The following is a 13,434-nucleotide window of genomic DNA, read 5'->3' as shown; positions in this document are numbered from 1 at the left end:
CGCTACCTTTTAGAACACGGGATATCGAATGTCGAGTTGAGTTCCGCGAGTTCTTGTATCGGATACAATCTTTTCAAAGGTCAAATCATTCCTAGTTTTCCAAATGATGTAAACCATCGTAGAAAAAAACAAAGAGGTGATTTCGTTGATGTTAGAGAGACGATGATATGCATGTTTGAGTCATTCGAGAATCGAGGGCTTCAATTCAAATATACTATACCCGAAAATTATTTTCCCATTGCCCACCTATGACCAATGTTTTAAAAATTGAACTTATCTGGTTCGACCACGAACCGGTCATGGATCTTGGTCAGACCATGCTCAAAGATCATATGATCGGTCAAACCACTTAGAACCAATCAAATTCGGTCAAGAATCGGTGGGACCTGTTTAGAACCTATAAAAAATCGGTCCGACCGGTTCATCTATTTTTTAATTTTTATAATTTTATTTTTCATAAATTTCTTCCAAAAAACATTATGTCCTCTATTTAAAATTTAAAACTTTTATTTTTTTATTATATATATATATATATATTATCATTTGGTTTTGAATTTTGTTAAAAATATTATTTTAGTATAATTTGAGTTTATTTTGATTATTTTGTGTTAAAGATATATATATTTGTTCTTTGGATTGTATATATGTTGTTGTTTAGATTTTAAATTTTGTTTAATGTATATTATATATATATATATCTTTAAATCTTTAAAATTTAGAATATATCAATTACTATATTATATTATTATTTAATATAATATAATAGTATTTCGGTTGGGCCATTTTTTAAGGATTTAATCGTTCGATTGTGGATTCGGTTATGAAAATATTGTCTTAACTATCATCTCAGTTGATTTTTGAATATGTAGTGAAATGTTTGAAAAATTGTGATAATTTTCAAATTCTTGGAAAAAAATAATTTGAACAAACGGATTCACTTTGAAATGAAGTTCGTAGATGTAGTCTGTAGATAATGAAAGGTTGGTGGGCACAGTTTGCAAGGATAGCGGCTATTTTCGGCCTAGGGCCCGCTTTCGAATGGGTGAAATGTAAATCTAGGGCCCACTATATGTATGATGTGGAGTAAAGACAGAAGAAAAAAAAATTTGATTCATTTTCGTCTGGCAGAAGCCCATTGGAGAATGCCACCACGTTTAACGGGGCCTTTTACACACATTCAACCAAATCCTTTTTTTCATTTTTAACATTTATATATATTTCATCCGATACGTGTAGCATCTATCCGCCGTTGTGGATTATAAAACATTGATTGTTAATTTATTATTAATTTGTGTAATATTTGATTCAAGTTTTATAAAATATTAATGTTATGTACCATTATCTTATTTAAATATATTATTTTATTATTTATCATCTCATCGATAAGTCAAGTGGTGCTTCAATTCAAAAAAAAATGTTTTCAAAACAATACACATTCTCTTACGCTGCTTGGGAGAGCAAAAGATGAAATTGAATTGATTTTTAAGTATCTTAAAAGCATGTATCTCTTTTATTTTCCCACAAAAATAAGCATCAAGAAACAAATTCAAACATCAAGTGAGATAGTATTTATATGGAAAATTGACGCGACGTAGAAAAATCATGAAGGTGAAATTTATTTAGATGTTGACTAAAGAAAATAGGACCACGTCCAGCATTAATTTGGATTCATGTATTTAATATATATATATATATATATATATATATATATATGAGTTCTTTTATGATGCCCAACACTATATGCCCATTTTATGCCCACCATGTACAATAGATGAGTTGACCGATACAATAAATGAATTGACTTGTACATGGTGGACATGAAGTTGACATATAGTGTTGGGCACCATAAAAGAATATATATATATATATATATTTATATATATATTGTGGTGGCGTAGGTTGGTTGGTGTAGCTTCAGCCTCCTTCATTCATGTAAGTGTAACACGATTTCAAGGAGGAAACAAAAGTCGCACTCTCTTAACTAACAAACAGCAACTCGAAGAAAAATAATTAAATAAATTTTTTAACATGTTTTAAGATTTTGATTTGATTGGTATTGGGGCTTTTTCACCTGATGGAGACATTACGTCACATAAATGATTAATTAATAAATCAAAGTTTAATTTTTAATATTTGTTTCCTAGTAGCCGTCATTCAATTTCTCTATCACAATTATTTATTTATTTTTTCTGGGTAAGCTACCACAAATTTGCCTGGAGATCAGTTTAGTTGTCTGAAAATGATGGGTCGTTTTTTTGAAAAATCTCGGAGGCCTAAAAATTTCCCCTTTTTTTTTTTACTAAAAATTTGGGAGTTAAATTTTGAGTTCAGAATATATTAATTGTTAAAACTATTTATGATTTCAAATATATCACTGGAGGCTTGTGAACGATTAAGATTTCTATATGTATTGAGTAAATAAGACTTACATAGTAACTTGTAAACTATACAAGTCAAGTATATCGTAAATCGAATTTGAAGCGCTCACATATTCTATTAATTCGAATATTCTCTCAAAGACATGACTAGGTTGTGTTTAATTTTATTGATGGTGTATCGTATAAATTTGTTTGAAAAAATATGTGATTTTTTTCCAAATCTTTTTACAATCAGGTTGTTCTTTGATAATTATAATTTTTTTAAAAAACAATTATTATTATAAATTTTTTGACAATCATGTATTTGTACATGTCGAACCCTCGTCAGTATTGGTCCCACGATAGAACAATAGCTATTTTTTTTTTAATCTTCTATATTATTCACCACAATTATTTATATCTTCGAAAAATTTAATTTTTAACTTAATTAATTAATTCACTTTATTTATTTAAATTAAATTTTTCGTAAAAATAAATTATTAAATTCAGAAATAAACTTAAAATTCGACTTCAAATTGAGTCACAATGCTTGATACAGTTTTAACTCTTTGAGTTCACTACATATGTCGGTCCCATTATGTATTCAAACAAAATAAAATGGATACCACGGCTCGTGCTCTTTCATTGTTTGTACATATTTGATTTGAAAATTTTAAAATTCGAGTAAAGATTTATTTCAAAACATTGGATCTTGCTTTTGACAAAAGTTCATACGTTAATCAAGAAATTATTTAACATACTTTCCTTTCTATACATCAATCTATTTCAAATCATAGTTATTCACTTACTCATTAATCAAAATGATTGATTTTATTCTACATAACAACATAAAATTAATTTTTTCTATACTAAATAATATACGTGAAAATTTAAATGTTTAGAAATTAAATTGATCAAGGTTTTTATGGGGACAAAATTATTTTTTTTTGGGAAAAAAAATCAATTTGTGGGATTTTTTTCCTTGTGTATATTTTTTGTATTTAATAAATCATCCTGATGTATTAATATTCGGAGTTTAATTAATTTCAAACACTGTAATTAGTATATGAAAATGTTAATGGAAAATATAGATGTATTTTTAAAAACAAAATATAAAATTGTATTGATATTTTAGTTATTACAAAAAATAATGTCACGAGTTGCTATTCTTAAATAATAACTACATTAATTGGAAAAAAAAAAAAAACATTAACTGGCGCTTACACATTACATCCAGCTTCATGGGAGATTCTAACTCATGAAGGATTATTTTATTTCGAACATCTTAGATGTGCTTAATTTTGGTAGCTTTAAGAGAACTTGTGATGCTGGTAGACGTGCAAACAAAGTGGCTCACAATCTCATGCACTTTGCTTTGTCTCATATTTTACTTATGTATTGGGTTGAAGGTCCGTACTCATCTTGGTTAATAGATGTAGTTATTAAGGACATATTCAATTTACCTTTTTTTTTTAATAAAAAAACAGTTAACTGATTAATAATATATAACTTATTTAAAATAAATCCGTGAAACAATGTTGAGATTAAATTTAAATAAATTAATTAATTTTTTTTAATAAGAATCACTTTTGTCAATAAAAACGGCTAATAAGAATATGCACTTCATTTCGAGACTTATCCGATATGCATCGAAAGATAGCATCTTCAGGTTTTCATATAGGAAAAAAAAAAAAGAATATGCACTTCATATACCAAAAAATAACAATAATATTTTAGAGTTAAATATATAATAAAATTTTCAAAAATTGTACCAAAACAAAAAATATTAATATCAAATATTCAACTAGTACCTATTATTATATAATATAGTTTAAATACTTGAAACTTTTCTAAAATATATTTTCCCGATATCGACTTTGGTTAATTTACTAAGTAATAAGATAATAATTAATTTAAATATAATTAGATTTCGTCCCATTCTCTTTAACAGGGAAATGCAGGTGTTTGTATTCACTTTATATTATATTTTTATTTTATTTAATAAATCATATATATACATTATATACAGATATATATATATATATATATATATAATGAATATTGTTTTTAAAATTTATTCAAAGAACATGTTACAAACATAAATGAAACAAAATAATTTTTTACGTACAATTAATCGAAAATATATATTTTAAATTAATAAATCATTAATTTGTCGACTAATAAATAACTATTCAAATTTAAAAAATTATATGATATAACTAATTAATTTATAGAGTTTTTATTGTACACGTAAAATACATGCTTATCAATATTCAAAATGATTTTATTTTGCGTAGCTCTTCTGTCAATCTGTTAGATGATATCACAAATTTATAATGTAAGACATGTCGATCCAATACATATATACATAAATTTAAATATATCAAGATGCTACGCTCCGTCACGTAAAATATGTATTTTGGATTGATAATTTTCGAACTTATCAAATGGTGGGCTGTCCCGTTACATCTAATGGTGGGTTGCAGGCCTCCATGAACATGTCAAATTACACAAACACATTATGTTGACTCGTCTCTTTGTCTAAAATAAAAAGTTAAGTTGATGTTCTCTCAAGCCACTAGTCTCACTTTACCAAATGATTGAGTTGCGAAGAGTTATAAATCCATCGAACTTGTCACACTATTAATATTACAATAATATTTTTAATATAAAAATATATTTGTATCATGAATCGAGCAAAAAGAAACCTCGTGAATGAAGTGAAGATAACGGTGAAACGTACCAAGGAAAAGTTTGTGAGTTTTCTTTTTATTATAGCAGCATATAATATAATAATAAATAATGAAAATACTATATATCTACATGTCAAAAACCAAGCATCACACGAAAGATTTGAGGCTGAGTTGGAAGCTGACCATAGCTGAGCTTCCTTCAAACTCGCAGGCTTTCACTCAAATCTCTCTCTCTATCTCTCTGTCTTCCCACAAATCCTCCAGTTTGCTGACTATGCTGTGAAGATTGATGGCATACTTGTGTACAGACAGTGGAAATCTCATGGCAATTGCACAGCAAGTCATTCAGCAGAAGCAGCAACAAGAGCAGCAGCAAGTACATCACCATCACCAGCATCAGCATCAGCATCAACAGCAGCTTCTCACCGTCAACCCCTTCTGCCACGCCCAGTGGCCGCCCACCACTTCCGCCGCCGCAGACCACCACCATACTACCTCCCTCAGCTATGCTCTCACCACTGGATTTCCCGACCCGTTCCAGGTCCCCGGCGCCGGACGTGAAAGTAATGAATCCGGGTTTCAGTTCCCCAATCTGGAGCACCATTCCTCGACTGGGTTCCGGTTCTCAGATTTGTGCGGTGCTCCTGTGGCCGATTTTGACTCGGATGAGTGGATGGAGAGCTTGATGGGTGGTGGAGATTCAACGGAGAGCTCCAATCTGCAGGCAGATTGCGAAACGTGGCAGAATAGCAGTGAGTTTAATCATCTATATCCTACTGATCCGTTTCCGAGTCGACTCAGTATCAACGCTTCTCCACCCTCCGATCTCAACCGCGTTATCTTCTCCGAACCAACGTCCTCCTGGGCGCCGCCTTCCTCCCCGCCCATACCTGCAACTGAGCCAACCGTTACGAAAGAATCCAAGCCGGAAGAGGAAGTCTTAGTGACTGTGGATGGTAACTCTGGGGTTTCCACTATTTCGCCGGAAACTTCGCCAATTCCAGTTCTAAAAGCTTTGGTGGAGTGTGCTCGAATCACTGATTCGGACCCAGAAAACGCAGTAAAATCACTCGTACGCCTCGAGGATTCAGTCTCCCAGGATGGCAACCCCATCGAACGAGTTTCGTACTATTTCTTCGAATCCCTTAACCGCAGACTCTCGCCTCAAGGTGAAAAACCTGCCACAATTTCCGATACCACCTCTGAAGAGTTTACTTTATCATACAAGGCCCTTAACGACGCCTGCCCTTTCTTTAAGTTCGCTCATCTAACTGCAAATCAAGCCATCTTAGAGGCCACGGAGGAAGCCAAAAAGATTCACATAGTGGATTTTGGGATTGTTCAAGGAATCCAATGGGCAGCTTTTCTGCAGGCTTTGGCGACCCGACCCGCTGGGAAACCCGAGAGGGTCCGAATTTCCGGGATACCTGCCCCTGCTCTCGGGTGTTCTCCGGCAGCTTCTCTTTCGGCTACTGGAAAACGACTGAAAGACTTCGCCGAGCTTTTGGATCTGAATTTTGAATTCGAACCGGTTTTGACTCCGATCCAAGAAATGAAAAGCTCCATTTTCCGGGTCGACCCGGATGAGGAAATCACTGTCAACTTCATGCTTCAGCTGTATAACTTACTCGACGACAGCAACGAAGGTGTCCAGTCAGCCCTCAAGCTAGCAAAGTCATTGAACCCAAGAGTCGTAACTTTAGGCGAGTATGAAGTGAGCTTGAACCGGGTTGGGTTTCTTCCCCGTTTCAAGAATGCGCTCAAATACTACACCGCCATCTTCGAATCCCTTGACCCGAACTTGACCCGGGACTCTCGGGAGAGGCTTCAGGTCGAAAGTCTGGTTCTTGGCCGGAGAATAGCCGGAGTTGTTGGGTCGGAAGAACAAAAAAGAGAGCGCATGGAAGATAAAGAAAGGTGGAGGTTTTTAATGGAGGGTGCTGGTTTTCAGCCATTAATATTCAGTCACTATGCATTGAGCCAAGCTAAAATGCTTCTTTGGAACTATAGTTACAGTTCAATGTACAAGCTTGTCGAGTCTTCTCCGCCTGGATTTCTTTCTTTAGCTTGGAATGATGTTCCCCTGCTCACTGTCTCTTCCTGGCGTTGATTGAATTCATTGAATATGGTTGGTTTTTTCCCCCTCATTCTTAATCTTTTTGGATCTTTGATGTTGGAGTAGTGATGATAATATTGTTAAATGGTTAACATTGATGAGCTATATGATGTCTTGATTCATGTTCTGAAGCAAATTCAAAAGTCCAATTTCATTTGTGTAGGAGTGAGTATATGGGAGGCATTATGCTAGTATAGATGGATACTCTGAAAGCCCTCCTTGGGGCAAAATCATTTTGTTGTCATCTCTTTGCTGTATGAATTGGTGGTTAGTCTGTCAATACAAATAGTGCTCAAACCTTGATGCATCCTGTGTTTCATCTTTTTTTTGTTATTTTTCCCTTGTCTAGCGAAGATCGAGTAAAATTGTGCATGTACAAGTTTTTCGGGACTTGAATGACGACTTATTGTTATTGCTTCATAATTGCTGACTATTGATTCATAACTGCTGAATTAGAGAAATGTTTTTCATGTATGAGTGGCTCATGTGATGTATACAGGATCCACTCATGTTTTGATTCATCCAACATATATGTGATATGAGAAGTGTGTATCTCATTTAGCGTACACCAGCTAAATGCCACGTTACTCTGCAGGAATGCAAGTGACTGAACAGCATTTCATCTCCCAGAAAACAACCCTCATCGAACCAATAGACATTTAGAACCTTCTTGATACCATGGCCTCTATCATAAGTTTTGTTTCTTGCAAGATCAGTGAAAATTGTTCTCTATTACTTGTGTAGCAGAGTTATAGAAGAATGCAATTTTTCTTTGGTTTGGCGAGTATGAAACTAAACTAAACTAAACTAAACTAAACTAAACTTGTTCTCTATTAAGGACTTATATTTCGGCAGAGTATGAAACTAAACTTTCCTGGAATGGTTGTGCCTCTTTCTCTGCCATCGTACCATTTACAGGATGTAATAAAGACTGCCCCTTTGCAGTCGTAATAGTCCTCGGTAATGGCATTTCTAATGTCCCTTTCATTTCCAAAAATTGCATCCTCTATCATTCTTGTCATAGTGTGTGGAAGCATCAGGCACTGTGGAATCCATTCCCTCTTCAGTGAAATATAGTACAAGAACTCAAGAAGATGTCCATTTTCCTGTGGTACTGGTCTTCTACCGCCAGATTGATGATTTTTTTTTTTTTTAAAAAAAAAAAAACACACGAAAAATATATCCCCACCCTTGATAAAGCACTTAGATCGAAACACATTCGAAGGGAGATTACCCAGCATGGCTACAATAGGCTACATCTTAGTTGTAAAGAAAAAGATAATAAATGCATTGCTTGTTTTGGTGTGCGGTGTGGTGAAACTTGGGTGCATTCAGAGCACTGGGACTGGGAATTGTACCTCCGATTCTGTCGCAGATATCAATGGGGACTACAGTTGTCCATTATTTTTGTGCAGTGCTTTCCCATTAAGCCCAAATAGTCATTCATTGCTCACACCCCAATTTGGCTCCTTTCCTTTATTGCATGTCACACCACTGATCAAGACCATCCCCTTTACAGAATCTATAAATTCATTGCAAACAATGCCCATCTCTAGTGAGTCATTTCTCTTTGATGGATCATAGTATTCTTAGTGGGTTTCAAATTTTTTTGATTAAATATGGATTATATGTTGTGTGAAAGTTTAGATTTAGCATACTTGTTTTCATTTTATAAAAATCTTTATGCACAAGCACAACAAGAGGATTTCCTTTTAATCCCTCTGGATGATGTGTTCATATTTTAATCCAATATGTATGTTTGTGTTACTATCATTTCTAATAACGCAACCATTTGTAAGTTACTAAATTTGATAGTTTTGAGCCGATGATGACTTATAACCCAATTGACATGAAGTGAAGAAGGTTTTACGTGTAGGATGAGAGATTGAGTTCGATATTCAATTGCAACACTATTCCTTCACTAAAAAAAATTTAAAATTGTTAGTTTTGATAAACATCCAATCAAAAACTATTTAATGCTAAAGACCCTCTTATGATATAAGTTTATCTTATCACGTAATGGTACTAATCTGAGTTATAGCATTCAACGTTTTCTAAAGTGTCATCATTTATATGACAACATTTCGTGGTGTTCTGGCCCCGCTTTTGGCCATTAGCAATATTTAGATTATGTAAAATCAAATCAACGAGTCAATGATTAGGAGATCGGGTGGGCTAAATATAAAATTCGTACATCACAAGTTAATGATTTTTTTTTTTTTTCCGTGTGCAATTTGGCCATCTTAATTAAAACTTTTAAGATGGTAAATATTAGTTTTTATATTATTATAAAAGTCACTCTACTAATTAGGAGGGATATTAGCAGGGATGGGTGACAGCGAAACCACTTTGTTTCTGATTGTAAGTAAGATTGATTGAGACGATGTTGCATAAGTAGGGTTATTAATTGTGATTAGCTAATGACAAAATAAAAACATTATTACAACATATTCATATAAAAAATCAGTGTCTGGAAGAGCTTCCAAAAAACATTTTTGAGCTTTTCTTTCACTATTTTTAAAAAAAAATAAAGTACTAGTCTTTGAATGTGAATTATGTGCCACACAACTTAATTTGTAGGTTAGATTGAGTTTCGAAGTCTTACGGATACATCTGAAATAATTTTTTACAATACCATTAGATGATATTATTACTTTCTTATATTTTATATAATATAATATAATGAAAATCCACGTGATGTTGATGATTAATGACTAAAAATAATATAGAGAAATATTCCAGATATATTATAATATAGAAAATTCTTAGCTTTGGTAAAACAAGTAGGAAAGTTTTGAAACTTTTTGTATCGGACTTTGTAATTCACGAGATATGATATGTATGTATGTATAATTTGTGAATTATCATGATTAATCCGAATAGCCATTTCAGTAGAGTTTGTTGGGCATTCTAAAATTTTAGACACTAATTTAGTGTAATTGTTTTTCTAAATTATCGTTAGCTAGTTAGTTAGGATGATTTTTGTTATAGGCTGCGTTTGAGTTATTAAAATGGGCACAACAGGACGCCCAATTCAATAATTTGTACATACTTATAGTCTATAAACATTAATATAATATGAAATAACCAATGGCGGAGCCAGAATTTCAGCTCCACCCGAGCTAAAATTTTTTATCGAGAAATCAAAAAATCATTGAAGCTGAAAACACCGATTTTTGTAGAAAAAATAGTAAAAATTTTTATTAAAAAAACTAGAAAAAATCGCATCAAAATTAGTTACAAAAATATTAAATATTTCTCAGCGTATATACAAATTTCAAAATTTTTTGGTCGATATATACTTTATAAAATTGGGAGCATTATAATGTCAGAGAAATTAATAAGATGAATAGTGAAGAATATGACACTAACACAATAATAGATTCGAAAAAAAACCCATTTTTTGTTTTTTTTGGACTAGTTTTGAGAACTAAAAGGTGAACTAATTTATTTTTTTAATTGGACTACCTGGTCTAATATAACAATAGCCCTAAAAATAACACTTAAAATTTTTTTTTCAAATTTTTGGTAAGTCTTCTTCACATCCTTCAGGGAAGACTCATTTCTTTGCTGTACAAATTTCTGCTCCTGAATCAATATAAGCTGCAAATTATTCAGCCTTATATTGTTCGTACAACATCCCAATTGAAATTTATATAGAGAAAGGGCTTGTTGTCATGTTACTTGAAGGGATTACTGAATGGTCCTGCCATTTTCAGTAAACTGCTTTGTAATTCTGTAATCCGTTTAAGAGTATTTTGCTTTAGTGTTTCTAAGGCCTCAGTAGATAGAGTATGGTTTCACTTTTCTACTTCTTCAATGCGTCTTAGTAAATCATGTTAATGATTTACTAACTTCAATAGGTGCATTCTTTCTCTGTTTTTTAACAGAGTTTTCGAATCTAATTTAGGGGTTATCTCTTATCCATTTCTTTTGGTTTTCCATCTCGTAGAATTCTTATTGAATTCTCCAAGTTTTTTCTTTTGCCATAAACTCTATTCCTCTTTCAAGGCGTTTTCATGGTTTATGATCTTTCAGGAATTCTAAGCCAAGAATTAGTTGATCCATTTCTTTTCCCGGGATTCCTGAAATTTGAGCTTCCAATTCACCAACATTTATTAATCCTTGGTAAGTTCCTTTAACCTGCTGTTCTAAATAGTAAATCGAATTACAAGGAAATTGGTTCCTATGACTTATAATTTCGAATACTATTTTGACTTTTTTCCATTCTTCTGGAGATCTAAGTTTTCCTATTATAGAAAACTCTTTTTCTTCTGGTGAAATTTCTTGAATAAGAGATTTTTTCCACCTTCGACTTGTCATACGGTCACCTTGGAAAGATAACATTCGGGGTTCTATTTTAAGATATTTGTATAGAACCGGTTTATCTTGTATTTGAATGTCTGTTTCCTGAATTAAAGGAAACTCGATTCTTTCCAGGTATATTGCTTGAGCAACTTTCCCAAAGATCTCTGGAATTTCAATAAACTCATTTCTAATGAATAATTCAGAATGGTGAGTATTAGAAAGAGTATATGAAATTTGATATGTAATATAATATGGCCTATTACATTCCTTCGTTAGTCTTTTTTCCTTGAAGTTTTGATGCAACGTCAAGGCTCGACTAAAGTCTCTGTCAGCTAAATTGTAGGATATTCTCGGATAAATAACTCTTACAATTTTTTCTGGACATAGATTTCCTGAGATAGTACCCAGAACATCATCTTGGATATTCCTCATTCTTTTATCACATACTACGATATCTATGGGTGAATCTATTCCCTCTTTAAAGGTTGCCTTGATCATTATTTGGATTGCTCCAATATGAATCCAAGACATCGTTCTTGCTACCTCACCTTTCATCTTTTGCAATTTCTCTCTTACTTCTTCAAAAGGAATTAACTGCATCTTTATTTGATTACTCGTTAACTCCATAGGGATTGCCATTTCCCTTCTGGATACTTTGTAAATAAAATGATGTCTTTTTTGTCTAAGCCCTAGGTTTCCTAAGACTCTTTCTACTTGTCCTGCCGAAAATCCTTAGTACTTCTGTAATGTTGGATTTTCTCTCATAATACTTTGGACCATATTATGAGATATCATGGTTTGACTAAAAAACCCAGCCAAACTCTCATGTGTTTCATGTAGAAACACATCTTCTTTATTCTGATTCTGATTCTGATTCATCATCAGATTTTTCTTGGCTAAACAATATCTCTTTTTCGTATATTCTTTCATCTGAGGGGATATCCTCAAATTGATATACTTGGACTAGATCTTGAAAGAAGACCGCATCATCCATATCCGGTGTTGCTTCAAAGAGTTTAACTCCTTTTTTTCTCGTTTTCTGGACAGTTTGTAGATATATGTCCTCTTGCTCCACATGTCCAACAGTTGCAATCATTGAAAGTTTCACTTGCTCTTGTATGAGTTCTTCTTAAAGTTCTTCAAGATGGTGTTCTTCCCCTGCTTTGCGATGAACTTGTTGCTGGAGATGTTCTTGTAGGTCCACTTCTTTTTCCTGATCTATAAGATCTGGATTTTTGTTTGGACCAAAATATTCTTGGTTTCCAAGAACTTCTCATTCTTTTATTGTAGAGATAATTTCTGAATTTCTTCCTCTTGACTCCCCGTGATTTATTCCCAATAACCGCAGGGAGATTATTTTCTCTATAATATAGATGAGTATGCTTATTAATACCCCTTATCTTTTTGTAGTTCTTTTGTAATGCTGCCATATGGCACCATTATGCCAATTTTCCTTTAAGAAAAGAAGCTCTTCTTGCCAATTTATCTGGATTACCTAAAACGTATTCTTTTATCAGCATTTCTCTCCAGGGACTTGACATCTTTGCAAAAAATAGCTGCATAGCTATATTTTCTTTGACTCCCAAATTCCATCTGTATTTAGTGAATAATATGATGTATACATCAACTAAACAGATATCGTGCAACTCGAGACTATACAGAGCTTGAGTATATCTTCTTTTATTCTCTGTATCTTGATTATTGAAATAATCCATTCCTATAAATTGTGCTTTAAATAGGGTGGTCATTCTTCCTCCAATTTCGCTTAGATATTCTCCTGCTAAGACTGATTTTTTAGTCTCTGGCATAGTAATTTCCCAAGCTATCTTAACAGATCCCATTAGACTCATTTCTAGAAGCTTGATAAATCCTTTTTTATTGAGATCTAAAGTACCTGCTGCTATTCTCATAGCTGACGTCCAATCATCTATGAGATCTTTTCTATTTTTGAAGTCCAGAA

At 32.9% G+C, this 13,434-nt stretch overlaps 1 protein-coding gene across 1 annotated transcript; it reads left to right on the top strand.

Moving 5' to 3' along the window:
• The first annotated feature begins 5,180 nt into the window (after nt 1–5,180).
• Nucleotides 5,181–7,553, top strand: LOC140890780 (SCARECROW-LIKE protein 7-like). The gene has a single exon (XM_073298824.1). It carries the CDS (start codon nt 5,340–5,342, stop codon nt 7,158–7,160), a length of 1,821 nt encoding a protein of 606 aa, XP_073154925.1. The 5' UTR covers nt 5,181–5,339; the 3' UTR covers nt 7,161–7,553.
• Nucleotides 7,554–13,434: the final 5,881 nt, after the last annotated feature.

The sequence above is a fragment of the Henckelia pumila genome, chromosome 3 (assembly GCF_033568475.1).
Source record: "Henckelia pumila isolate YLH828 chromosome 3, ASM3356847v2, whole genome shotgun sequence".
In the NCBI taxonomy this organism is placed as follows: Eukaryota; Viridiplantae; Streptophyta; class Magnoliopsida; order Lamiales; family Gesneriaceae; genus Henckelia; species Henckelia pumila.
This window is presented reverse-complemented; position numbering and strand designations above follow the sequence as displayed.